The sequence below is a fragment of the Pristiophorus japonicus genome, chromosome 9 (assembly GCF_044704955.1).
Source record: "Pristiophorus japonicus isolate sPriJap1 chromosome 9, sPriJap1.hap1, whole genome shotgun sequence".
NCBI lineage: Eukaryota > Metazoa > Chordata > Chondrichthyes > Pristiophoridae > Pristiophorus > Pristiophorus japonicus.
This window is the reverse complement of record NC_091985.1, coordinates 7,536,140-7,562,312: the sequence shown is the minus strand read 5'-3', so window position 1 is coordinate 7,562,312 and position 26,173 is coordinate 7,536,140. Positions and strand designations below refer to the sequence as shown.

The 26,173-nt window shown below is 46.7% G+C and overlaps 1 protein-coding gene across 1 annotated transcript in view; it reads right to left on the bottom strand.

Annotated features, from left to right (window-relative positions):
- Nucleotides 1–18,548: 18,548 nt before the first annotated feature.
- The window catches only part of LOC139272926 (butyrophilin subfamily 1 member A1-like), a 69,745-nt gene continuing 62,120 nt past the window's right edge, over nt 18,549–26,173 (bottom strand). Inside the window, exons 4-6 of the mRNA XM_070889049.1 lie at nt 23,451–23,732; nt 22,418–22,541; nt 18,549–19,963 (exon numbers count right to left, since the gene is read on the bottom strand). Coding sequence (XP_070745150.1) covers nt 22,447–22,541; nt 23,451–23,732 — 377 coding nt within the window. The 3' untranslated portion in view covers nt 18,549–19,963; nt 22,418–22,446. The remainder of the gene's footprint in view (nt 19,964–22,417; nt 22,542–23,450; nt 23,733–26,173) is intronic.

Genomic DNA, 26,173 nt, shown 5'->3' with positions numbered 1-26,173 from the left:
CTCACAGATCCTGGGCAAATTTGGCTCATTATTTCAACCCGGCATCAGCACTTTCATGGGGGCCAAGGTAGTGATTCACATAAACCCGGACGCCAGGCCAGTACACCACAAGGCCAGAGCGGTGCCGTACGTGATGCGGGAAAAGATAGAAGGCGAATTGGACCGCCTGCTGAGGGAAGGCATCATCTCGCCAGTCGAATTCAGTGACTGGGTGAGCCCGATTGTGCCGGTGCTCAAGGCGGATGGGTCAGTCAGGATATGTGGCGATTACAAGGCCACCATCAATCGGGTGTCACTCCAAGACCAGTACCCGCTACCGAGAGCAGAGGACCTCTTTGCGACGCTTTCCGGTGGCAAACTTTTTTCAAAATTGGACCTGACCTCAGCTTACATGACCCAGGAGCTGGCGAGTGAGTCGAAGAAGCTAACCACCATCACGACACACAAGGGGTTGTTTGAGTACAACAGATGTCCGTTCGGGATTCGCTCGGCCGCCGCGATCTTCCAACGAAATATGGAAAGCCTCCTCAAGTCGATTCCAGGGACGGTGGTTTTTCAGGACGACATCCTCATTACGGGTTACGATACTGAAGAACACCTCCACAATCTGGAGGAGGTGCTACGCAGACTGGACCGGGTAAGTCTGCGACTGAAAAAGGCGAAGTGCGTCTTCCTAGCTTCAGAGGTAGAATTCCTGGGGATGAGGGTAGCAGCAGACGGGATCAGCCCTACTGCGTCCAAGACGGAAGCGATCCATAGAGCACCCAGACCCCGTAACACGACAGAGCTGCGTTCGTTCCTGGGGCTCCTGAACTATTTTGGTAACTTTCTTCCCAAATTGAGCACGCTGCTAGAGCCGCTACACGTGCTCCTATGCAAAGGTCGCGAATGGGTCTGGGGGGACAGCCAGGAAAGGGCTTTTAATAGAGCACGCAAGTTGTTATGTTCCAACAATCTGTTAACGCTATATGACCCATGTAAGAAACTTGTGTTAACTTGCGATGCGTCGTCCTATGGTGTCGGGTGTGTGTTGCAGCATGTCAATGCCAAGGGTCAGTTACAGCCGGTAGCTTATGCCTCCAGAAGTCTGTCTCAGGCAGAAAGGGGCTACGGGATGGTAGAAAAGGAGGCGCTCGCATGTGTATATGCGGTAAAGAAAATGCACCAGTACCTGTTTGGCAGGAAATTTGAGCTGGAGACAGATCACAAACCCCTAACGTCCCTTTTGGCTGACAACAAGGCCATAAATGCAAACGCATCGGCCCGCATACAGAGGTGGGCACTCACGTTAGCCGCCTATGACTACACAATTCGGCACAGACCGGGCACCGAGAACTGCGCCGATGCACTCAGCAGGCTCCCACTAGCCACCACTGAGGGGGCTACCGAGCATGCTGCTGAGTTGGTCATGGCTGTTGAAGCTTTCGGAAGCGAAGGCTCACCCGTGACAGCCCGTCAGATTAAAGTCTGGACAAATAGAGATCCGCTATTGTCTCTAGTCAAGAAATGTGTCCTGAATGGGGACTGGGCAGCCACGTACAGGGCATGCCCTGATAAATTTAAACCATTTCACAGGCGCAAGGATGAACTCTCGATTCAGGCCAATTGCCTACTGTGGGGAAACCGCGTAGTCATGCCCCAGATGGGCAGAGAGGTGTTCATCAGAGAACTCCACAATGGGCACCCGGACATTGTCACAATGAAGACACGTTTGGTGGCCAGGGATAGACGCAGATCTGGAACTTTGTGTTCGCAGGTGCAACACGTGTGCCCAGCTGGGCAATGCGCCCAGGGAAGCCCCCCTTAACCCCTGGCCATGGCCTGCCAAGCCTTGGTCACGCATCCATGTGGACTACGCAGGTCCTTTCATGGGGAAAATGTTTTTGGTTGTAGTAGACGCCTACTCCAAATGGATCGAGTGTGACTTTTTAAATTCAAGCACATCCTCTGCCACGGTAGAAAGTCTACGGGCAATGTTCGCCGCCCACGGTCTACCGGACATCTTGGTCAGTGACAATGGCCCGTGCTTCACAAGCACTGAGTTCCAGGACTTCATGGCAGGCAATGAAATTAACCATGTTAGAACGGCACCGTTCAAGCCAGCCTCAAACGGCCAGGCAGAACGAGCAGTGCAGATAATCAAACAGGGGATGCTCAGAATCCAAGGGGGTTCCCTACAAACCCGCTTATCACGCCTCCTGTTGGCCTATAGATCCTGACCACACTCGCTCACAGGGGTTCCACCCACAGAGCTACTAATGAAAAGGACGCTCAAAACCCGGTTATCCCTTATACACCCCACCATGAAAGAAATTGTCGAGAGCAGGCGCCAGTCACAATACGACTACTATGACAGGAATGCGAGGGCACGATGTATTGATGTAAATGATCCTGTTTTTGTCCTCAACTACGCTGCAGGGCCCAAATGGCTCTCAGGCACTGTGATTGCCAAAGAGGGAAATAGGATTCTGGTAGTTAAACTTACCAATGGACAAATCTGCCGCAAACACGTGGATCAAACAAAAAGGAGGTTCAGCAACCCCATAGAAGAAGCAGAGGAAGAACACGATATAGAGTTCACTCCACCACAGGTGACCGAACACCGGAACCAAAGGGAGGAGAGCCCAGTCACTGTGGGCAGTCCGGACAGGCCTGAGGCACCGCAAACAGCAGACACTCAGGCCAGCGCCCAACAACCGGAGCCCCAACTCAGGCGCTCTACAAGAGAGCGTAAACCAGCAGAGAGACTCAACCTGTGATCCCAATAAGACTTTGGGAGGGGAGGTGATGTGATGTATTCAACCAGCATTGTAACCCATGTATAAACTGACCTAAGTTGTACACCGTGAGAACACTGACCACTAGGTGGGAGACACTCCTAACCTGGACCTTCAGGTATAAAAGGGGAAGCTCCACACACCTTCATCACTTGAGTGCTAAGGAATAAAGGACAGGTCACAGACTGACCTTCTCTCAAGCATGGGCCTCGTGTGCATTTATACTGTATAGTAAGGACGTATCACAATGAGTATAGGCCCAACCTACTCAACCTACCTTCATAAGTCAGCCCCCTCTTCTCCAGAATCAACCGAGTGAACTGTCTCTGAACAGCCTCCAATGCAAGTATATCCTTCCTTAAATACAGAGACCAAAACTGGAAGCAGTACTCAGGTGTGGTCTCACCAATACCCTGTACAGTTGTAGCAGGACTTCTCTGCTTTTATTCTCTATCCCCCTTGCAATAAAGGCCAACATTCCTTTTGCCTTCCTGATCACTTGTTGTACCTGCATACTAACGTTTTGTGTTTCATGTACAAAGACCCCCAGATCCCTCTGTACTGCAGCAATTTGCAATTTTTCTCCATTTTAAATTATAATTTGCTTTTCTATTTTTTCTGCCAAAGTGGGTAACCACAACATTTTCCCACATTATACTCCATCTGCCAAATTTTTGCCCACTCACTTAGCCTGTCTATGTCAGACAATGTCAAACAATCTTGGTGGTAAATCGAAACCCGACACTGCTGAAGGGCTGCTACATAAATGGTGCAAACACTCAACAGGTCGGGCTGCATCTGCGGAAGAACAAACCAGCCGAGTTGGGTATGTTTATACCGGTAAAGTCTCTCCACAGATGCTGCTTGACACGCTTAGTGTTTCTCATTTCAGCCTGGCAGTATTTAGCTGTTTGTTCACTCTATATTCTCCACCAGACAGGATTTGCTGCTCTCGTTGTGCACTGTAAGGGGTGGTTTGCAGGGGGTCAGCTTTCCCTTCTGACCTTATATGAGCGGTTCCGAATCGCCCCCACACCCTTGGTTCTAGACACTGGAATTATGAAGGGACTGTGACAGATTTGGACAGACAATCGGTTTCAAGGTAGGAAGCAGGTATGGCTTTATTGTGTTTAAAAAGAAGTAAAAGGCACATCGTTAATAACACAAACACAGACCAATACACACTGAGGGGTACAACACATTGAATAAAATGTCAAATTACAGCCTGTGGGGAAAAGAATACAGCTTAAACTCTAAATGGGGTAAAGAGGAGAATGCAGATACGTTTACACAAGTTATCCCAGCCTCACCCCTCCCAATTCCCCTAACTAACTAAGTTATAGCTCTGGGGGTTCAGGGGTCATGCTCACCAATCCCTTTAGACAGTTGCCGGTGAATCACGATTTCGGGGTTTGCTGCACTTGGCCTTCTAGGCGAGCCGTACCCCGGACGGAGGAGAGGACTTCGGACTGCGTAGTCTTCAGTTGAGGTGCGTCCGTTGATGCGGTAAGTTGTGTTTTGGATGTATGGGGTAAGTACCCACTTTCTTTGGTTAGGAATAGTTTTAGTTAGTCCTTTTTGGTAATTTCTCACCTGTTGGGTCGTTCAGAAGTAGATTGTAGAGTGGTTGTCAATTTGGTTGCTGACAACTTTCCGTTTCATGGGCCTCGTGCTCAGTCAGTTCTTGATGAGTTCTGGTAGTTTCCTTCACTATTCCATTTCTTCACTGTGGAGGAAGCAGGCTGCTTGTGTCTGTGTCTGTGTTCCAGTCTGTGTCCTTGTTCGAGTCTGTGTGAGTTCGAGTCTGTAAGTTCTGTTAGTTTTTCCTTGTAAAACTGGGGGGTAGATATATCTGCCCCCCCCACGAATCTTGCCCAGCTCTTTGTTTCGATTGTCCAGCCCAGCTAACTGAAACTTGATTAAGTGGTTTTAATCTGGCTTTAATAGGCTTTACGAAGTTGATCAGCTCTCCATTGTGCTAGTCTGGCCTGAGCCAGATATTTCTATGCCTGTTGGAAAAGTGTTGGAATATGTATGAGACATTTGGATCCTCTGGGTGGGGTGATACTGTTTCTTCCATTGTTTGAATGCTAATGTTTTCTAGGTGCAAGTTTTCGAGAGTAAACAGTTCCCAGACAATTTGATTAGCTCCAATGTCCAAACTGGCCCTTTAGGTATTGACCCCACCCCTTTTCTTGCCGACCCAACATCCATCTTTTAAAAATCCCAATTTGATTAAAGTTCGTAGTTTCTTCCATGTGCACTTTAGGATTTCAAACTTTCTGGTAGATAGTTCCAAATTAAATTCCCTTTCCTATGAGTCCATTCCTGGGGGGGGGGGCTCTCCATGAATGCATTTTAAAAGTGCAGAAAGAGGCTCCCGGGGTATGGGAAGTGCTCCACGTTGTCAAGGGCCGCGCCGTGAATCTTGATGACTGGGGGGCAGTGCTGTGAGGCGAGGACAGGCTGGTGCAGGAGCTTTGTCTCACGGATGTTAAACGTAAGGGCTATGCTTTCACATGCCTCGGTGAATACATCGACTATATCCTGGTAGATAAGGTGGTTAAGATGGCATACGGAATGCTTGCCTTTATTAGCCGAGGCATAGAATACAAGAGCAAGGGGGTTGTGCTTGAACAGTATAAAACACTGGTTAGGCCACAGCTGGAGTACTGTATGCAGTTCTAGTCACCACATTACAGGAAGGACATTATTGCACTGGAGAGGGTACAGAGGAGATTTACGAGGATGTTGCCGGGAGTGCAGAATCTAAGATATGAGGACAGATTGGATAGGCTGGGTTTGTTTTCCTTGCAACAGAGGAGGCTGAGGGGAGACCTCATTGAGGTGTATAAAATAATGATGGGCCTAGATATAGTGGATAGAAGGGACCTATTTCCCTTAGCAGAGGGGTTAACAACCAGGGGCCATAAATTTAAAGTAATTGGTAGAAGGTTTAGAGGGGATTTAATGGGAAATTTCCTCACCCAGAGGGTTGTGGGGGTCTGGAACTCACTGCCTGAAAGGGTGGTAGAGGCAGAAACCCTCACCCCAATTAAGAAGTACTTGGATGTGCACCTGAAGTGCCGTGACCTGCAGGGGTACGGACCGAGACTGGAAAGTGGGATTAGGCTGGATAGCTTTTGTTGGCCGCCGCGGACACCATAGGCCGAAACGGCCTCCTTCTGTGCTGAAAATTTCTATGAGCCGCATTATTTTGCTTTAGTAATAGAATTACTGACCATAGGTCAGCTAAATTCCAACTTGCCTGCCGTCAGGTGAGCTTTTGGCAGATCTGAAGAGGAGAAATCTCAGAGGGGAGCATGCATGGAGGAGCACTGGGAGAGGTACCGAGATCACAGGTAAACCCAGTTACCAAGGTTGGGGGGGGATGGGGGGGGGCGGTCCATGACTACTAATCCATTTGAAAATGGATCCTTCAACCAAAAGAATTGGAGAACCACCGCTGTCTAGCAATAACTGAAGAGCAGCAAGAGTTAGCAAGGAGAGTTCCTGTCTAATAAACCTAATCAGGGGTGTTGCACGGTAAAACAGCTGAACTTCCTTTGGTAGTTTATTTAGACTCTTGTATTTTGATACGTTTCATAAGAAAGGCTTTGAGTCAAACTACAAAGCTACACTAACAGCTTGGATTGTGATGTGGGAAGCACAGGGTTAAGGTGAATGTTGTTTTGAAACACTGTAGCTCGGTTACAAGGCATGATGGGAAGCTTTGCCAGGACAGGCATGGTGTCAGCAGTTAATGCGAAGCAGTTACTATAAAGACGATTCATGGTACTTTGTTACATGGAACATAGAAAATTGGAGCAGGTAGTAGGCCATTCGGCCCCTCGAGTCTGCACCGCCATTCAATATGATCATGGCTGATCCTCTATCTTAACACCCTATTCCCACTTTTTCCCCATGCCCCTTCATGCCTTTTGTGTCTAGAAATCTATTCTTCTCCCTCTTAAATATATTCAGTGACTTGGTCTCCACAGCCTTCTGTGGTAGAGAATTCCACAGGTTCACCACCCCCTGAGTGAAAACATTTCTCCTCATCTCGGTATCCTACCCCGTATCCTGAGACCATGACCCCTTGTTCTAGACTTCCCAGCCAGGGGAAATGTCCTCCTCGCATCCATTCTGTCCAACCCCATCAGAATTTTATACGTTTCAATGAGATCCCCTCTCATTCTTCTAAACTCTAGTGAATACAGGCCTAGTCGACCCAGTCTCTCCTCATACGACAGTCCTGCCATCCCAGGAATCAATCTGGTGAACCTTCGCTGCACTGCCTCTTTGGCAAGTATATCCTTTTTTAGATAAGGAGACCAAAACTGCACACAATACTCCAGGTGTGGTCTCACTAAGGCACTGTGTAACTGTTGTAAGAAATCCTTGCTCCTGTACTCAAATCCTCTTGCAATGAAGGCCAACATACCATTTGCCCCTAACTGCTTGCTGCACCTGCATGTTTGCTTTCAGTGACTGGTGTACAAGGACACCCAGGTCCCTCTGTACATCGACACGTCCCAAGCTATCACCATTAAAATAATACTTTGTCTTTATGTTTTCCTACCAAAGTGGATAATTTCACATTTATCCACGTTATGCTGTATCCGCCATGTGTTTGCCCACTCACTCAAACTATCTAAATCGTCTTGCAGCGTCTTTGCATCCTCCTCACAACTCACAATCCCACCTAGTTTTGTGTCATCAGCAAACTTGGAAATACTACATTTGGTTCCCTCATCCAAATTATTTATATATATTGTGAATATCTGGGGCCCAAGCACTGATCCCCATGGTACCCCACTAGTCACTGCCCGCCACCCCGAAAAAGACCTGTTTATCCTTACTCTCTGTTTCCTGTCATTTAACCAATTTTCAATCCATGTCAGTATATTACCCCAATCCTATGTGCTTTAATTTTGCACACTAACCTCTTATGTGGGACTTTAGCAAAGGCCTTCTGAAAATCCAAATACACTACATCCACTGGTTCTCCATTATCTATTCTATCAGTTACAGCCACAAAAAACTCCAGTAGGTTTGTCGAACATGATTTTCCTTTCATAAATCCATTTTGACTTTGTCTAATCCCGTTGATATTATCTAAGTGTCCCATTATCACATCCTTTATAATAGACTCCAGCATTTTCCCTATTACTGATGTCAGGCTAAACAATCTGTAGTTCCCCGTTTTCTCTCTCCCTCCTTTTTTAAATAGTGGGGTTACATTAGCTACCCTCCAATTTTCAGGAACTGTTCCATAAGCTATAGAATTTTGGAAGATGACAACCAATGCATCCACTATTTCCATGGCTACCTCTTTTAGTACTCTGGGATGCAGATCATCAGGCCCTGGGGATTTATCGCCTTTCAGTCCCATTAGTTTTTCCAGCATCATTTTCTTACTAATAATCATTTCCTTTAATTCCTCTTGCTCACTAGACCCTTGGTTCCCTAATATTTCTGGGACGTTATTTGTGTCCTCTTCCGTGAAGCCAGAACCGAAATATTTATTTAATTGTTCTACCATTTCTTTGTTCCCCATTATAAATTCTCCCGTTTCTGACTGTAAAGGACCGATATTTGACTTCACTAATCTTTTTCTTTTTACGTACTTGTAGAAACTTTTGCAGTCGGTTTTTATGTTCCTTGCAAGTTTACTCTCATACTCTATTTTTCTCCTCTTAATCAATCTCTTGGTCCTTTTTTGCTGAATTCTAAACTGCTCCCAATCCTCAGGCTTGCTACTTTTTCTGGCAACTTTGTATAACTCCTCTTTGGATCTAATACTAACCTTAATTTATTTTGTTAGCCATGGTTGGGCCACTTTTCCTTTTGCGTTTTTGCGCCAGAAAGGAATTCTGTTGCAATTCATGCATTCGTTCCTTAAATATTAGCCATTGCCTATCCACCATCATGCCTTTTAATGAATCTTCCTAATCTATCATAGCCAATTCATTCCACATACCTTTGTAGTTTCCTTTGTTTAGATTTAGGACCCTAGTTTCGGATTGGACTACTTCACTTTCCATCATAATAAAGAATTCAATCATATTATGGTCACTCTTCCCTAAAGGATCCCACACAACTACACTGTTAATTAATCCCTTCTCATTGCACAATACCCAATTTAGGATAGCCTGTTCCCTAGTAGGTTCCTCAATGTACTGATCTAAAAAACCATCTCGTACACACTCCAGGAATTCATCCTCCACAGTATTATTATTATTATTTTGGTTTGGCCAGTCTATATGTAGATTAAAGTTACCTATGATTACTGTAGTACCTTTGCTACATGCATTCCTAATGTCCTGTTGATGCCATCTCCTACACTACCACTACTGTTTGGAGGTCTATAGACAACTCCCACCAATGGTTCTGCCCCTTGGTGCTCCACCCAGACTGATTCTACATCTTGATTTTCGGAGCCAATATCCTTTCTCACTATTGCTCTGATTTCATCCTTTACTAACAATGCCACACCACCCCCTTTTCCTTTTTGCCTGTCCTTCCTAAATATCGAATATCTCCACTCTCGAGTCTCGGTCTGCTCCCGCTTAGGCATGGCTGCGCTCTGCGGTAAAAGTTAGGAAAAACAAGGCAAAACAACACCTCCCGCCTCCACTTCATCGAACTTTGGGCCAGGGACTCCCAGGTTTCAGTGGAGATGTTGCATTTTTTCAAGAAGGCTTTGAGGGTGTCCTTGAAACGTTTCCTCTGCCCATCTGGGGCTCGCTTGCCGTGTAGGAGTTCCGAGTGGAGCGCTTGCTTAGGGAGTCTCATATCAGGCATGCGGACAATGTGGCCCGCTCAATGGAGCTGGTTGAGTGTGGCCAGTACTTCAATGCTGGGGATATTGGCCCGAGTGAGAAAACTGACATTGGTGTGTCTATCCTCCCAGTGGAATTGCAGGATCTTGTGGAGGCAGCGCTGGTGGTACTTAGCCAGCGCTTTGCGATGTCTGCTGTATGTGATCCACGTCTCTGAGACATATAGGAGGGCGGGTATCAGTACTGCCCTGTAGACTATAAGCTTGGTACCAGATTTGAGTTCCTGGTCTTCAAATGCTCTCTTCCCCAGGTGACCGAAGGCTGCACTGGCGCACAGGAGGCGGTGTTGGACCTCGTCTTCGATGTCTGCCCTTGCTGATAGTAGGCTCCCGAGGTATGGAAAATGGTCTTCTTTGTCCAAGGCCGTGCCATGGATTTTGATGGACTGGGGGGCAGTGTTGTGTGACGGGGTCAGGTTGGTGGAAGACCTTTGTCTCACGGATGTTTAGTTAAGACCTATGCTTTCGCACACCTCGATGAAGGTGTTGACAATGGTTTGGAGCTCAGTCTCTGAGTGTGCGCAGACGCAAGTATGTCCATGTACTGTAGCTCGACGACAGAGGATCAGATGATCTTGGATCTAGCCTGGAGGTGACGAAGGTTGAACAGGTTCCCATTGGTTCTATAGATTAGTTCCACGACCGTGGGGAACTTGTTGACAGTGATATGAAACATTGCAGCATGGAAGATCGAGAAGAGCGTTGGTGCGATGACGCAGCCCTGCTTGACCCCAGTCCAGACGTGGATTGGGTCTGTGGTAGATCCTTTGGTCAAGATCACGGCTTGCATGTCATCGTGGAGTAGGCAGAGGATGGTGACAAACTTTTGGGGACAGCCGAAACGGAGGAGGACGCTCCATAGTCTCTTGCGGTTAAGTGTCAAAGGTCTTTGTGAGGTCAAAGAAGGCCATGTACAAGGGTTGATGCTGTTCCCTGCACTACTCTTATAGTTGTCATGCGGTGAAGATCATGTCCGTTGTACCCCGTAGTAGACGGAATCTGCATCTTGACTCTGGGAGGAGGTCTTCAGCCACAGGGAGAAGACGATTGAGGAGGATTCTTGCAATGACCTTCTCAGTGGCCGACAGCAGGGATATTCCTCTCTAGTTACTGCAGTCGGACATCCCCTTTTTTGGAGATTGTCACGATTACAGCATCTGAGAGCTCTCCTGGCATGCTCTCCTCCTTCCAAATAGGAGGTCATGCATTCATGCCAATAGTGCTTCTTCGCCATACTTTAGTACCCCAGCGGGGATTCCATCTGCTCCCGATGCCTTGTTGTTCTTGAGCTGACGGCTGGCCTTTTCTACCTCGTGCAGGGCTGGGGTTTTGCTGAGATGGTGGCGGGAGGCATGCTGCGGGATGGGGTCGAGGACACTCGAGTCAAAGGCAGAGTCTCGGTTAAGGAGGTCGTCGAAGTGCTCCGTCCAGCGGGTCCTGGCTGCCTCGGTGTCCTTGATGAGTGTCTCCCCGTTCGTGGCCAGCAGTGGGGTGGGGCCTTGGGTGTTTGGGCCATAGGTGGACTTGACTGCGGTGAAGAATCCTGGCACATCATGGCTGTCTGCCAGCCGCTGGATCTCCTGTGCTTTCTCCACCCACCATCTATTAGTTAGATGTAGTCCTTACTACTAGGGGGATCAAAGGGTATGGCAAGAAAGCAGGAATGGGGTACTGAAGTTGCATGTTCAGCCATGAACTCATTGAATGGTGGTGCAGGCTCGAAGGACCGAATGGCCTACTCCTGCACCTATTTTCTATGTTTCTATTCTTTAGGCCCAGAGCCATCTGTAGAGCTGCTTTGCTGCTCCAGGGTTGGGTTGCTGCTCAGAAATGTTCTGCGCTTGCGGCTTATTAGCTCCTGGATCTCCTGGTCGTTCTCGTCAAATCAGTCTTAGATCCTGGTCGTTTTTGTCAAACTAGTCTCCGATAATAATAGGAAGCTCATAAACTGTGCACAAGTGGTCTAACCAATGTCTTATTGCAAGGAGCTGATGATTGATCTGCGCACATGGTCGTGTACTGAGTCACTTGCATTCCAAAGTGGGGTGTATCCCTAGAGGATAAACAATGCTCATTATCCCCCTCCCCACCACCCAATCAGGCAGACTGCGCTTCCCCATGTGATTTTCTCAATAGGTTTATTAAGTTTCTTATAATTGTCAAATCCCCCCATGGCAGCTGTAGAATTTAAATTCAATTAATTAAGTAAATCTGGAATATAAAACAAGCTTGTTTCAGTAATGGTGACATGAAACTACCAAATTGGAGGAAGAACCCATCTTCTTCACGAACGTCCTTTAGAGAAGGAAATCTGCCGTCCTTACCTGGTCTGGCCTATATGCGACTCCAAACCCACAGACTCTTAACTGCCTTCTGAAAGGGCCTAGCAAGCAATTCAGTTGTACCAAACTTCTTACGTCATCTGGTGTAATAAAATCACTGTGGGAGTCCCTTCACCACATGGACTGCAGCGGTTCACCACCACTTTCTCAAGGGCAATAAATGCCGGCCTTGCCAGCGATGCCCACATTCCATGAACGAATAAGAAATCTGTCTTTGTTTGTCTGGTCACAGAATCATAGAATGGTCCTTGCACATTAGACCTTGAGATCACATTGCTACCCAGGGCTAGGCAGAGACAACCCCCATCCACACTTGTAGTGTGAACAAGGAGGGTTCAATTCAACATTCGGTGGGTGAGCACCTCCAGAACAGCGAGATTAGAGATCACAACAGGAAGAAGCAAGGACTGAATGGCCTCACAGTACAAACGTATAAAACATTGCTGCATTTAAACTACCCTATACCCGATAAAGACAGATAGCCCTGATGTAGTGTGCAAGGTGCGGGTGAGGATGGTACGAGGGAGTGAACTGTCCGGCATTTATTGACAGTATTCCCAGCCCGGGACTCCAATAGCTCAATATCCACTTTCACCCCCGTATTGTTTGAAATACATTAAAAAAGAAAGACTTGCCTTTATATAGCGCCTTTCACCCCCTCAGGACTTTACAGACAATGAGATGCTTTTGAAGTGCAATCACCGAGGAAGTGTATTTGAACTGGAGAGAGCTGGAGTGCCGGGCCCTGGAACATCATGGGCCGCACCGACCTGTGTGAGAACACATCGCGGCGGAGGTGTGGCGAATGAGGATATGGAGCCCAGAAGAGCAGAGGGACAGGGGCAGCACAGACCAGTCCACACTGCAATATGTGTGTGTGCACTAGGTCCATGCAGCAGAGCAGGTCTCCAATCATCCTGGTTAACCCTTGCCACTGGCAAGCCCATGTGGTGGCTGATGTGCAACGGTCACCACACGTTAAAAAAATCCACGCACAGGCATCTTCCACCCACTCAACTGGAGTTCAGGATCTGGAACATCGGGTCCTTCATTGAAACATCTGTGAACTCTCTTGAAAGCAAGTCATCCTCGTTCGAGGGACTGCCTATGATGATGATGATGTGGTGGTGATGTTACTGGACTAGTAATTTAGAGAATGTGAGCTTTAATCTCACCATAGCAGCTTAGGAACTTGAATTCAGTTTGAACAAAATCTAGAAATAAAAATCTGGTCTCAGTAAAAGTGAACAGGAAGCTGTCAGATTGTTGTGAAAACCCAACTGTTTCACTAATGCCATCCTTACCCAGTCTGGGCCAATATGTGACTCGCCTTTTGGGGGAGTGTTTCAGATTTCCACCACCGTGTGTGTGAATGGGCACTTCCTGATTTCACTCCTAAATGGACAAGATCTTCTTTTAAAATTGTGTCCCCCTTTTTGTGGACTCACCCAACAGAGGAATCTGTTTGTGTATCTACTCTATCCAATCCTTTATCATTAACTTCTTAATTATCTCACCATTCAAATCATCTAACCAGCTGTAACCGTCTCACGGCTTATTTCTCACTCCATTATGGGTCTCTCTGCTCTTTTCTTTTGGCACTCACCACTTCCCTCCAGGCCCACCCCACCCCCCCCACAAAGGCGCCCCCTCACCTTTTTTCACTCATCTCCCGATCTTTCATTTGCTGATTTGTATTTTCAGACTTTAAAAAAAAAAGCACAGGGTGCAGTAAGTGGTAGCCAACTTGCACGCAACAGAAGTGTATAGTCAGGGCCAAACACTGGGTGAGAGAAACTGTAATCGGGCAGGGTGGGGTTACAGCTAGAACACATTGCTATCCAAGGCCGATGGTCTTCCGCTAAATTTGCAGTGCTATGGGGAAGGGGCGGGCTGAAGCACTCTTGCAGAGAGCCGGCAAAAGCTCGACGGGCCGAATGACCTCGTTCTGTGCTGTAACCATTCTCTGATTCTATTCTATGAACTGCAGCTGTGAAGGGTATTGGTGCATTTGGGATGAACTGAAACATCCAACGGGGGAAGACCTGAAGCCCAGGGTTGGCCATTCTGCAGAAGAAAGTTAGGACAGAGCGGGCGGGGTTGGAGAAGTCCTGGACAGCCTGCACAGGGGAACAGGGTTTCAGTGGCTGTAGAGATGCTGAACACGATCCAGAAATCCCAGCCTCCCCGGGTCTGTACGGACCGGGGAAGGCATCGCAAAACTCGGTTTTCAGCGCATCATACGCATGCGCTGAAAACCGCCTTTTCCGCCTGTCAAGCTGGAGCTCGACAGATCATCCACATCTCAGGAGCCAAGACACTCGCACGGGCAAGATTGCGGGATTTACCCATATCTTGCCCAGTGGATGTCCTGAAAACTCTTGATAAAAGCAGGCGCATAGCCGACTTTTACAGGCGTAAGTTTTAAAATACACAAAAACATTAGAAAATAAAATGTTAAAAATATTTTATTGTTAAAAACCCTTCCCACTACGGTAAGTTTATTTTAAACCATAATTAGAAAAACTTTTATATAAACAAAAATTTTTTTTTGATACATAAATAACTAATTTAAATTAATAAAAACGTGTATTTTTTCTATTTTTTATTAATGTTTTGAGTGTGTGTGTGCTTCTTATTCATAATGAGAACTCCAACTGATGAGGTTCCCATTACTGTGAATGGGATTATACTGTATCTGGATTGGCTGCCTAGAGCCATGTGACTGCAGCTCCAGATCTGCACGTGCTGCGATGCACATTCAGTGGAGGCCTCAGGACCGGGAACTCGCGCGGACCTAGCAGGAACAGGTCGGTGTGCATCTTTTTTAAAAACTTTACCTGATCGCCCGCAGGAAGCAGCCGACCGGGATTTCTGGGCCAATAGCTGATGTGCGTGATCTGAATCTGATCATTCTCTGCCAACCAACCAGCGACAGGTTTTTTTTTGAGCAGAGCAGAAACAAGGAGATCGGAGAGAATCAGGTCAGACCACAGCAGTAACTTGCGTTTCTTCTCTATATAACCAGTGCATGGAATGGCAGCAGATGTGCAACATATAGCCCTGGGCAACCACTATAACAGCCTCTAGGGTTGTCGTGGAGTCTCCAGGAACTAAAGGTTAATCTCCAGAACACTGCTGCAAGCAACCACAGGAGAAAAATCAAGGAAATTAAGAATAAAATGTCCCCCCCCCCACTCCCCCATTTCCTTTTTGGAGGTGGATAGAAAGGTTGTTTGACTAATAGCTAAGAATCATCCAATCAGGAGTTTGTATTCGTTCCAATTGCCTGGGGAAGATGGGACGTGTTATTGGGCAATCAATGGCGGGAAAGTGGGGGACGGGGCAGTCGGAGGGGGAGGTCATGTGATGGAACCTCTTGGAATCGGCCTTACCAGAGTTGGCAACCCGACCAGCAATACGGGGACCAATCACAGCGAGATGCACCAGTCATGTGGTTTGTACAGAATTTCTCATTTATATAGATGTTATAATGAATGTGAGTAACACACTGAACAGTGGACATCAAAACAAGTATGTACAATAGTGAGGGTCGATATTGGACATTATTCTGATAGCTTCACCTGAGCAAACAACCAAATGGCCAGGCACCAGAGGTCTCCAAACTGCTAACATGGGACTTGATTGCAGCAATAACCACTTGGCCCGAGATCCTGCCAATGTCCAGGCTTTGGTGACTAAAACTAAACGAGTTAAGCTTGAAGCTGGAATTGAACTGAAGCAATGCAACAATCAGATAACGTCGTGCACTTACCACAATGAGCCCATTATGGAGATTTTGGCCAGGATAGAATTTTTTTTAAAAAAAAAAGGAATGGGTTCAAGTCTGCATTCGATAGGCGGCTGTTAACGAAAATCAATCAAGTACTTCATTGGATAAATTTTGCAAGGGGCAACTCCGTGTGTGAAGGGCACAGCACTCCCAATTTTCTGCTGTCTGCCCCCTTGTATAAATGTATCTTTACATATCACAAGAACAAATACACAGTATTGGCCACTCTTACCATTCAAAAGGCTATCAATTGAGCTGGAGTGGCCAAAGTTTATCAACATGATTCCTGACTTAACCTTTTAGTCTATGAAGATAGGCCCAAAGCATTGAACTGACCTTCAGTCAATGGAGATGGATTGGAAGTGATGTACCTACGAGTCAGTGCCGAGTCCACCTTTGTTTTCTCATGAACTTGCTGTTCTATAGCACCATTCACAACCTCCCAAAGTGCTTTACAGCCAATAAAAAGTGTCGTCACTGTTGTAAGGTAGGAAATGTGGCAGCCAATTTGCACATAGCAAGCTCCCACAAACAGCAAAGAGATATATGGCCAGATAATCTATTTCCAGTGAGGTTGTTTGAGGGACAAATGTTGCCAGGGTACCGGGGAGAACTCCCCTGCTCCTCTTCGAAATAGTGCCTTGGGATCTTTTACGTCCACCCGAGGGGGCAAACAGGGCCTCAGTTGAACATCTCATCTGAAAGACGGCATCTCCAACAGTTCAGCACTCCCTCAGTACTGCCCTGGAGTGTCAGCCAGGATTATATGTGCATAAGGGGACTTGAATCCACGACTTTGACTGAAGAGGCAAGAGTGCGAGCCACTGAGCCACGGCTGACACCGGTAAATCCAAGCACTTTCTTTATATAGGTGATGATTTGGCCTTGAACACAGGAAACATCATCTCAAAATTGGCTGATGGCACAAAAGTAGAGTTTGGCAAAAGCTGAGGATTAGTGGAATGGACAGACAGATGGCAAATGCAAGTTAGCGTGGATACGCATGAGGGAATACACTTTAAGGGAGGGAAAGCAAGGAATGGGAGTGAACACTCAATGGAAAGGCTTTGAATGGGCAGATCAAACATACCCTTCAGTTCAAATGTATAATGCCCCAAGAGAGTGCTGATAAGTCATAGGAGGCAATAGAATTTGGGGCTTTTAAAAGATTAGAACAGTAGTGTGTATAATAGTGTAGTGGTTATGTTACTGGACTAGTAATCCAGAGAACAAAAGTTCAAATCCCACCATGGGATTTTGAATCAAGTTCTTTTTTAAAGTTTAAATCTAGAAAAAAACAACTGCTGCTAATAAAACTGACCACAGAGCTGTCAGATTGTCTTAGGGAAGGAAACTGATTGCCCCTAACCAGTCTGGCATATAATAGAAGAGCAGGGGGGTTATGCTAGAACTGTATAAAACACTATTAAGGCCACAGCTAGAGTAGTGCGTGCAGTTCTGGTCACCACATTACAGGAAAGATGTGATTGCACTGGAGAAGCTACAGAGGAGATTTACGAGGATGTTGCCTGGACTGGAGAATTTTAGCTATGGAGGAAAGATTGGATAGGCTGGGTTGGGTTGTTTTCTTTGGAACAGAAGAGGCTGAGGGGAGACCTAATTGAGGTGTATAAAATTATGAGGGGCCGAGATAGATTTTTCCATTAGCAGAAAGGTCAACAACCAGGGGGCATAGATTTAAAGTAATTGGTAAAAGGTTTATAGAGGTTTTGAGGAAAAAATCTCACCCAGGAGGATGGTGGGTGTCTGGAACTCACTGCCTGAAACCCTCACCACATTTAAAACGTACTTGGATGGGCATTTGAAGTGCCGTAACCTACAGGGCTACAGACCAAGAGCTGGAAAGTGGAATTTGGCTGGATCGCTCTTGGTCGGCTGGTGCGGATATGATGGGCCGAAATGGCCTCCTTCCGTGCTGTAAATTTGTATAATTTTATATGTAACTCCAGACCCACAGCCGTGTGGTTGAGTCTTAACTGCCCTCTGAAATGGCCCAGCGAGCCACTCAGTTGTATCAAACTGCAAAGAGTTCAGCCCAAAACCACTTTCTGGGTAATTAGGGACGGGCAATAAATGCCGGCCTTGCCTGCAACACCCACATCCAGAGAATGAATTATTATTTTTTTTTTAAATTGGTGATAAATTTGTAGAAAGCATAGGCCACAGTTCAAGTGCCACGTTCAGTTTTGGGAGCCTCATTATTGGACATTAATGCCAGAGAGCAAACTGTGTAGATTTACCAGGATGACACCAGAGATGGAAAACTAGTTCTGAGGAGAGTCTTCAGATACTACAAATTTATCACTAATTTAAAAATATATATTATTATTAACCAAAATTATTAAGGGGAGTTAGGTGGCAGATCAGCCATGATCTCATTGAATGGCGGAACAGGCTTGAGGGGCTCAATGGCCTCCTCCTGTTCCTATACTGAGACTGTTTCCACTGGAGCACAGACAGCTAAAAGGAGATTTAATAGCAGTGTTTTAAATTATAAAGAGTTTGAATAAGGTAACAGAGGGAAAGAGTGTTTCCACTTGTTGGAGTGTCAGTGATCAGTTTAAAATTATCACCGAGACAACGAGAGGTGTTCGTTGTTGCAGAATGGAATGCTTTGCCACAGGGAATGACTAGTGCTTCTTTTAAAGGGAGAGCTGGATAAACATTTGAAGCAGAGGAAGATATGGGGCTATGGGGGAGAGAACGGGGCAATGGGATTAATTTGGATTGAAAAAGGCCAAGGGGAAAGAGCAGGGCCAGTGGGATTAGTTTGGGAGTGAGAGAGTGAGAGAGAGAGAGAGAGAGAGAGAGAGAGAGAGAGAGAGAGTGAGAGAGTGAGAGAGTGATTAGTTTGGGATTGATACAGGGCTATGGGGAGAGAGCGGAGCAGTGGGATTAGTTTGGGATTGATACAGGGCTATGGGGAGAGAACAGGGCAGTGGGATTAGTTCGGATTGATACAGGGCTATGGGGAGAGAGTGGGGCAGTGGGATTAGTTTGTGATTGATACAGGGCGTGAGTGAGTGAGTGAGTGAGTGAGTGAGAACTCGGGGGGCAGTGGGATTAGTTTGGGATTGATACAGGGCTATGGGGAGAGAACGGGGCAGTGGGATTAGTTTTGGACAGTGCTAGAAAACAGATAGTAGTGATGAAATGGGATGAATGGCCTCTTCCTGTGCTGAAAACCTGTACGGTTCCCTGCAATCCAGCTTGGCACAATGCACGGAGCAGAATGAGGGAGTAGGCGCATGTAGCTTGTGCAACATATCTGTGACTGTGGAACCAGAGAATATCAGTATAAAAGAGTTAACAGGAATTCTCACTCCCAGGAGGTGGGGGAACTGTGAGATGGATGAACTAGTAAGAACAGTGTGTTGTTTGGCAAGTAAATTACCAAAGCACGAACATGTTGCATGGATGGAACTGAAGGTTGCAAGGGAAAGCGTGACAACTGCAGACAGAGATGATAATCCACCTAATTCCAGGACCGCTGGGCCCCATCCGTCCCAATCATACAGATTCTATTAAGGAGTTTTGTTGTATTACTTTTAAGGATTGTGCTTGTACCAATTTAATCTTCCTCCCTCAGTGAATGAAGTACGTTGGATAGAGTCCAGTGCAAACCATGCATGGGCCCTTGGAGGTGGGTGACTCAATGGTATAAATAGACTTTACTCAGTGTACTTAACAACTGTTGTTTAAAAGGAAACAGTAAGGCCATTGCTAAACCTGCATGCTGGTTATAAAGTAAGAATTCACCGGTTAACAGAAATTATATCCTTTTCATCTGCAGAATCCCTGATTTTAAAAGCAAGTCCATTTTTTCTTTTGTTGCGATACACAGGTTTACCATAGAACACTTGACACACAGTGCTCGGTCACACTGTAAAGTGCAAAATTAAACCCATTCAAATAGCACCAGTTCTTGTGTTTTTCTCCCCCCCCCCACCCCAACAGCTTCGCAGCCTGTGCAGAGTATAATACAGGAACAGCTGCACTCAGGAAGGTCGAGTGCTGGAACTCGGATGGCTCTGGTGTCCGCTAATAGGAAAAAGAACGAGTCCGTGTTGTGTACCGGGTGGAATAAAGTCCTTTTCACCCACTGCAGCTCGTCCTGCGTTCACACCAGGTGTATCCTTTAAACCAACAGAGTCTTCAGTGATACAGACAGTCACACAGGGGGAACCTGCCAATGAGAACAGGGTTTAATACTCATGCAGGTAAACAGGAGGTTGGGTAGCGCCTCGGCACAGGAAATTAAGGCGCAATATAAATGCAAGTTTGTTATAATCTCAAGGGGGATGCAATACAAAAATGAGGACGTAACACTTCAGTTCTACAGAGCCTTGGTCAGACCCCGTCTGGTGTAACTGCGTTCAGTTCGAGGCACTGCACCTCAGGAAGGCTACATTGGCCTTGACGGGGTTCAATGCAGATTCACCAGAATGATAGCAGGGTTTAAAAGGCTAAATTATGAGGACAGGTTGCACAAACTTGGCTTGCATTCCCTGGAGTTTAGAAAATTGAGGGGCGATCTAATCAAAATATTTTAAAATGATAAAAAGATTCAAGAGGGTAAAATCAGAGAAACTATGTCCTCTGATGGGAGAGTCCAGAACAACGGGGCATAACCTTAAAGCTAGAGCCAGGCTGTTCAAGAGTGAAATCAGGAAGATATAGTTACACAAAGGGTGGTGGAAATCGGAAACGCTCTTCGCTGTGGGTCAATTGGAGCTTTCAAGATGGGGATTGATGGATTTTGGTTTGGTTATGGGTATCAAGGGATACAGACAAAAGGCGGGTAAAGGAAGTGCAAGTTGAGCAATGATCTGATAGAATGGTGGGACAAGCTGGAGGGGCTGAATGGCCTCCGCTGGCTGCTATGCTCTGGACAGCTTCTCTCGGGTTAATATTCATTTGAAGCCCCCTGCAGTTGTCCAAAGACACTGTTGGTAAAACTAAACTGTGCAGAGCAGGTAATTCCTGTCAAGACTCCAGGAGCAGAGCTCGTTAAAAGATTGGGGGCCAGGTTTGCAGAATTCAGCTCGAGTCTGGACAATGGAGGGAGGAAAGCGTTATAGGAGGTACTCCTGTTAGTAACTATCCAGTGACCTCTGCTGGCCAGTACAACTGTGCGGACTCCAGGTGTGAACGGCAGCAGACGCTGGCTGTGATGCTCCTGTCTTGTCGAATATCTTACCAGCATGTTTGACTTACAAGTCTTAACTTGTACCTGATGGAGTGGTCCTTGGGGAACTGGACTCCACAATGAGTAGGCACCTTCGGAGGAGAAGCAAACTGCAGGGGCAGGGGCATGAGTCTTCCATCAGGACTCCTGAGGGGGCCCAGTGAGTAATGGCACCATATTGTGTGGAACTGAGCCATACAGAGGAGGAAAATCTCCAGTATGTTCCAAGCTAGCCGATTACACCGAGGTGACAGAAGGGTTGTGCCAACATTGGCCTTGATTTGGTTTGGAGGAAGGAAGGGGCCAATTAAAAAAAACGAGGGGCAGCCAGAGTTCCAGCTACTGCCGTGATCACCGCTCAAGAGTCCATGTGTCAAAGGGAGAACAGGGTCAGGGTTGGGTCATCATTGTCTCGCCCCACCTATACCCAGGTCCAACAGCACACCGACACTCACTCGCATCTAGGGTCACGGGAGCAAGGCCAATCGGGTGAGGATACCCGAGGACAATCATTCCCCCAGTGGATCCGCACCACCGCACTTTGAGCAGAGTTGGAGACGAGGGGAATAGGGGGGACAAACCAAAAAGACTAGAAAATGTTGGTGTTCAGAGGGACCAGGGTGTCCTTGTACACGAATCATAGAAAGTTAACAGGTAGGTACAGCAAGCAATTAGGAAGACAAATAGTAGGTTAGTCTTTATTGCAAGGAGGGGTTGGAATACAAGAGTAAGGAAGACCTGCTACAATTGTACAGGGCTTTGGGGAGACCACACCTGGAGTACTGATTAGAATTTTGGTCTCCTTTGCTAAGGAAGGGTATATTTGCCTTAGAGAGGCTGCAACAACGGCTCACTTGACTGATTCCCGACATGAGAAGACGTCCTCTGAGCAGAGATTGATTAGAATGGGCCAATATTCTCTGGGGTTTAGAAGAACGAGTGATCTCTTCGTTGAAACGTGTAAAATTCTTAAGAGGGATTGAGAGAGCCGATGCTGAGAGGCTGTTTCCCCTGCCTAGAACTAGGGGGTCAGTCTCAGGATAAGGGGTCGGTCAATTAGGACTGTGATGAGGAGAAACTTACTAAGAGGGTTGTGAATCTTCAGAATTCTCCACCTCAGAGGGCTGTGGATGCGCAGTCGTTGAGTACATTCAAGACTAAGATCAATAGATTTTTGGACTCTAGGGGAAGTCAAGGGATATGGGGATAGGGCAGGAAAGTGGAGTTGAGGCAGAAGTTCAGCCATGAACAGGCTCAAGGGGCCAAACGGCCTATTCCTGCTCCTATTTCCTCGGTTCTTAAATAGAGAATATAAAATCGCACACAGAATAAATTAAGTCATTCTCCATGGACACGGACAAGGAATGGGGAAAAATTATCTATGGTTTTAATGCAGGTTTGTTAATCAAACTATGATCTGCTTCCACAGACTGGAAAGACTCAGATACTCACCACAGATCCCCAATCGTATCTCTTGCTCGTTACCACCAACTCCAACAGACAGCCACAATCAGAACGAAAGCACAAATGCTGGCACCAGTCGCGCCAATCACCGTACCCAACGCTACTCTGTGAACTGCAAAAACATCCAGACGTTGCTGTCTCGTTCACGTGTCATCTCAGTCCCGCAGTACAACAATCACAGGATCAATTTCTCATCAATGTAAGCAACTACAATATATCCCACTGCTCGGAACCTCAGTCGCAAGGATTCTCACCCAGGTTTTCAAACCCCTCTATGGCCCTCGCCCAGTCCTACAACCCTCCAAGATCTCTGATTTTCATTGTTCCAACATTGGTGGCCATGCCTTCAGTTGCCTAGACCCTATGCTCTGGAATTATGGAGTAGAGTTTCTCATAGCAATTTCCTTGGTCAATTCTCTGGCCATCAACCGCAGCTCCAAGAGGTGCAACCCTCCAATGCAACGTAATTCAGCTTAATTCAACTTCCATTGACAAGGAATTGCATTGCTGCTCCTGCTGGAGGTTGGTAGCACTCCACACACCTCTCTCAAGAAGATATCTTGTATCCAAGGCTGCTCGCTGATTGATGTATTTTAATGAACAAAAAATAGTTGCAATTCATAGAATGATATAGCACAAAGGGAGGCCATTCGGCCCATCTACCTGTGCCGGCTCTGTGAAAGATCTATCCAATTAATCCCACTTCCCTCGCCCTTTCCCCATAGCCCTGAAAATGTTTTCTCTTCAAGTATTGAAAATTATTATTGAATCTGCTTCAACCGCCCTTTTAGACAGTGCGTTCCAGATTGAAACAACTCGCCGCGTAAAATAATTCTCATCGCCCCTCTGGCCTTTTTACCAATTATCTTAAATCTGCAGAAAGTGATCTTTAAGATTAAAAAAAAAAGATACTGAAACCCATGAAGTGAAAGCTGGATTCGACCTATTCAGGCACTGGTCGCCAGTGCCGCCGACATTACCCGTTCCAAACACTGTTAATGGGACACTGGTTAATACTCACTCAGGACAAAAGTCGACGACAATCCCTCATGCAACTGCTGGTCCCACATTGTGCATGTGTAGTTGCCGGCGGGCAAATTCTCCATTTCTAGCGTGCTCTTCATACAGATACTGCCACCCGTGCAGTTGGTTTGCTCTGTGTGCGAGTATCTGGTCAGATTCTGCCCCAGTCCGTTTTCCCAGGTCACGCTAGGAGCCGGGTACCACCCAGAGGACTCGCAGACCAGCACCAACAGGCCCAGGTCGTCGGCAGGGGAATAAATGACTGGCTGCGTGCCAAGAGCTGCAAAGCAAAAGCAAACAATCTGAACTGAGCCAGCAAGACAGAAGAAATCTTACCTCGTTGGGTCGCCTCTCAACACCGATACTGCTGTCTGCTTGGGCTGTACACGGTACGTGTTCACAAGACAACTGGCTGGGAATCGATGAGCCACGTTATGACTAGGTTCATGGAGTGGGGATAGCGATGGCGAGAAGAGAAAGGGATGGAAGCAGAGTCTTGTTGAGGTTGAACCGGCTTCAGCAATGGGACATCAACTTGTTAAAAAAGCGTATGGGATCCTGGGCTTTATAAACAGAGGCAGAGTACAAAAGCAAGGACGTTATACTAAACCTTTGTAAATCACTGGTTAGGCCTCAGCTGGACGAGTGTGTCTAATTCTGGGCACCACATTTTAGGAAGGATGCCTTAGAGAGGGCGCAGAGGAGATTTACTAGAATGGTCCCAGGGATGAGGGACTTCAGTTACGCGGAGCACTGGAGATGCCGGGGTTGTTCTCCCTCGAGCAGAGAAAGTTAAGGGAAGATTTGATAGGTGTTCAAAATTATGAGGGGTTTTGATCGAGTAAATAAGGAGAAATTGTTCCCAGTGCCAGAGGGTTGGTAATCAGAGGACACAGATTTGAGGTAATTGGCAAAAGAACTAAAAGAGAGAGAACTGTTTTTATGCAGTGAGTCATGATGATCTGGAACACACTGCCGGAAAGGGTGCTGGAAGCAGATTCAATAGAAACTTTCAAAAGGGAATTGGTTAAATACTTGAAAAATAAAAACTTGGGAGGGGTATGGGGAACGAGCGAGGGGAGTGGGACTAATTGGATCGTTCTTTCAGAGAGCCAGCACAGGCACGGCGGTTCGAATGGCCTCCTTCTGTGCTGTATGATTCTATGTCATTCACGGGCATGTGAAGGGCAGCGAGACTGGTGGATGTGTTAATTCAAGCTGAATATTCCACAGTAAAGCATTTCTTTATTCTCTCAATGTTTCTAATACAAGGCATCGTGCGTTTTTGGTTGATTCTCTGGTCAGATTAAATTCCAAGAGGTTTTAAAACACCAGGCAGCCTGAAGCAGCAAATGAAAGTTTTAAATGAAGAGATCAAGCAGTTGGACGTTCCAAAGCACATCCAGCAAATCAAACTTTCGATATATTAAGATTTCCGGTCCTTGCTCAATCGAGTTGGCCTGCCCTCTGAATAGCACTCCGTAAACAGCCCCATGAATCTTTCAGGGTGTCAGCCTTGGTTTAGTGGCAGCTCCCTCTGTGAGAAGCCCAAGAGCCAGTGTGGAACATGATCCACAGTAGCTATCTTAACCTCTTGCACTCCAGCATATAAAGCACATCCAACCAATTTCAATTCACTGACGATAAATCAGTGATCTTTCATGTCGAAAACTTAACGGGAAAAAATTCCTTCAATTACAATCCTGGCTATTTTTTAAAACTTGTTCACCCAGGCTGATTGCACTGCCCAAGGGACAGGCAGACAGTCATCTGTTCCCCCTCCCTAGCCAGACTCCACTCTTCCCTCCAATTTTACTTACCATGGCTGGGAGATGCCAAGAGATTCACTCAGCACTCTCTCACTCAGCTCCACAAACCAACACCTTCCAATATGAAGCTCTCTCATCCCCTCCTATTCTCTTCATTGACGTGCGAGAGGTTTATAAAGGCCCTCATTTCCGAGGTGGACATATAAAGACCCCATGACACTATTTTCCAAGGGGAGTCCCCCCCCACCCCCCCGCAGTGTACTGCGCCAATCCCGCAACACATCAACAAAATATGATTTGGTCATTATCCCATTGCTGTTTATGGGAGCTTGCTGCGCGCAAATTGGCTGCCACGTTTCATATGTTACAATAGTGACTACACTTCAAAAGTACTCCATTGGTTGAAGAGCACTTTGAGACATCCTGAAAGATGCTATGTAAATTCTCCCTTGGCTAGTGAACCTGGAAATCCCCTCTCCACAGGAGGTGCAACACCTGCCCTTTTACCTCCTCCCTTCCCACTATCCAGGGCCCCAAACACTCCTTCCAGGTGAAACAGCGATTTACTTGTACTTCCTGCAATTTACCATACTGTATTCGCTGCTCACGATGCAGTCTCCTCTGCACTGGGGAGACCAAACGCAGATTTGGATGACTGCTTTGCAGAACACCTCTGTTCAGTCTGTAAGTGTGACCCCGAGCTTCCGGTCGCCTGTCACTTTAATTCTCCGCTCCACTCCCACTCTGACCTCTCCGTCCTCGGCCTCCTGCACTGTTCCAACGAAGGTCAACGCAAGCTCGAGGAACAGCACCTCATCTTGATTAGGAACTTTACAGCCTTCTGGACAATTTCAACAATTTCAGACCTTAACCTCTGCCCCTATTTTATCACATGGCAGCTGTTGATGATCCTGCCATTCCCATTTACACCCTATCTAGACTCATCCTTTGT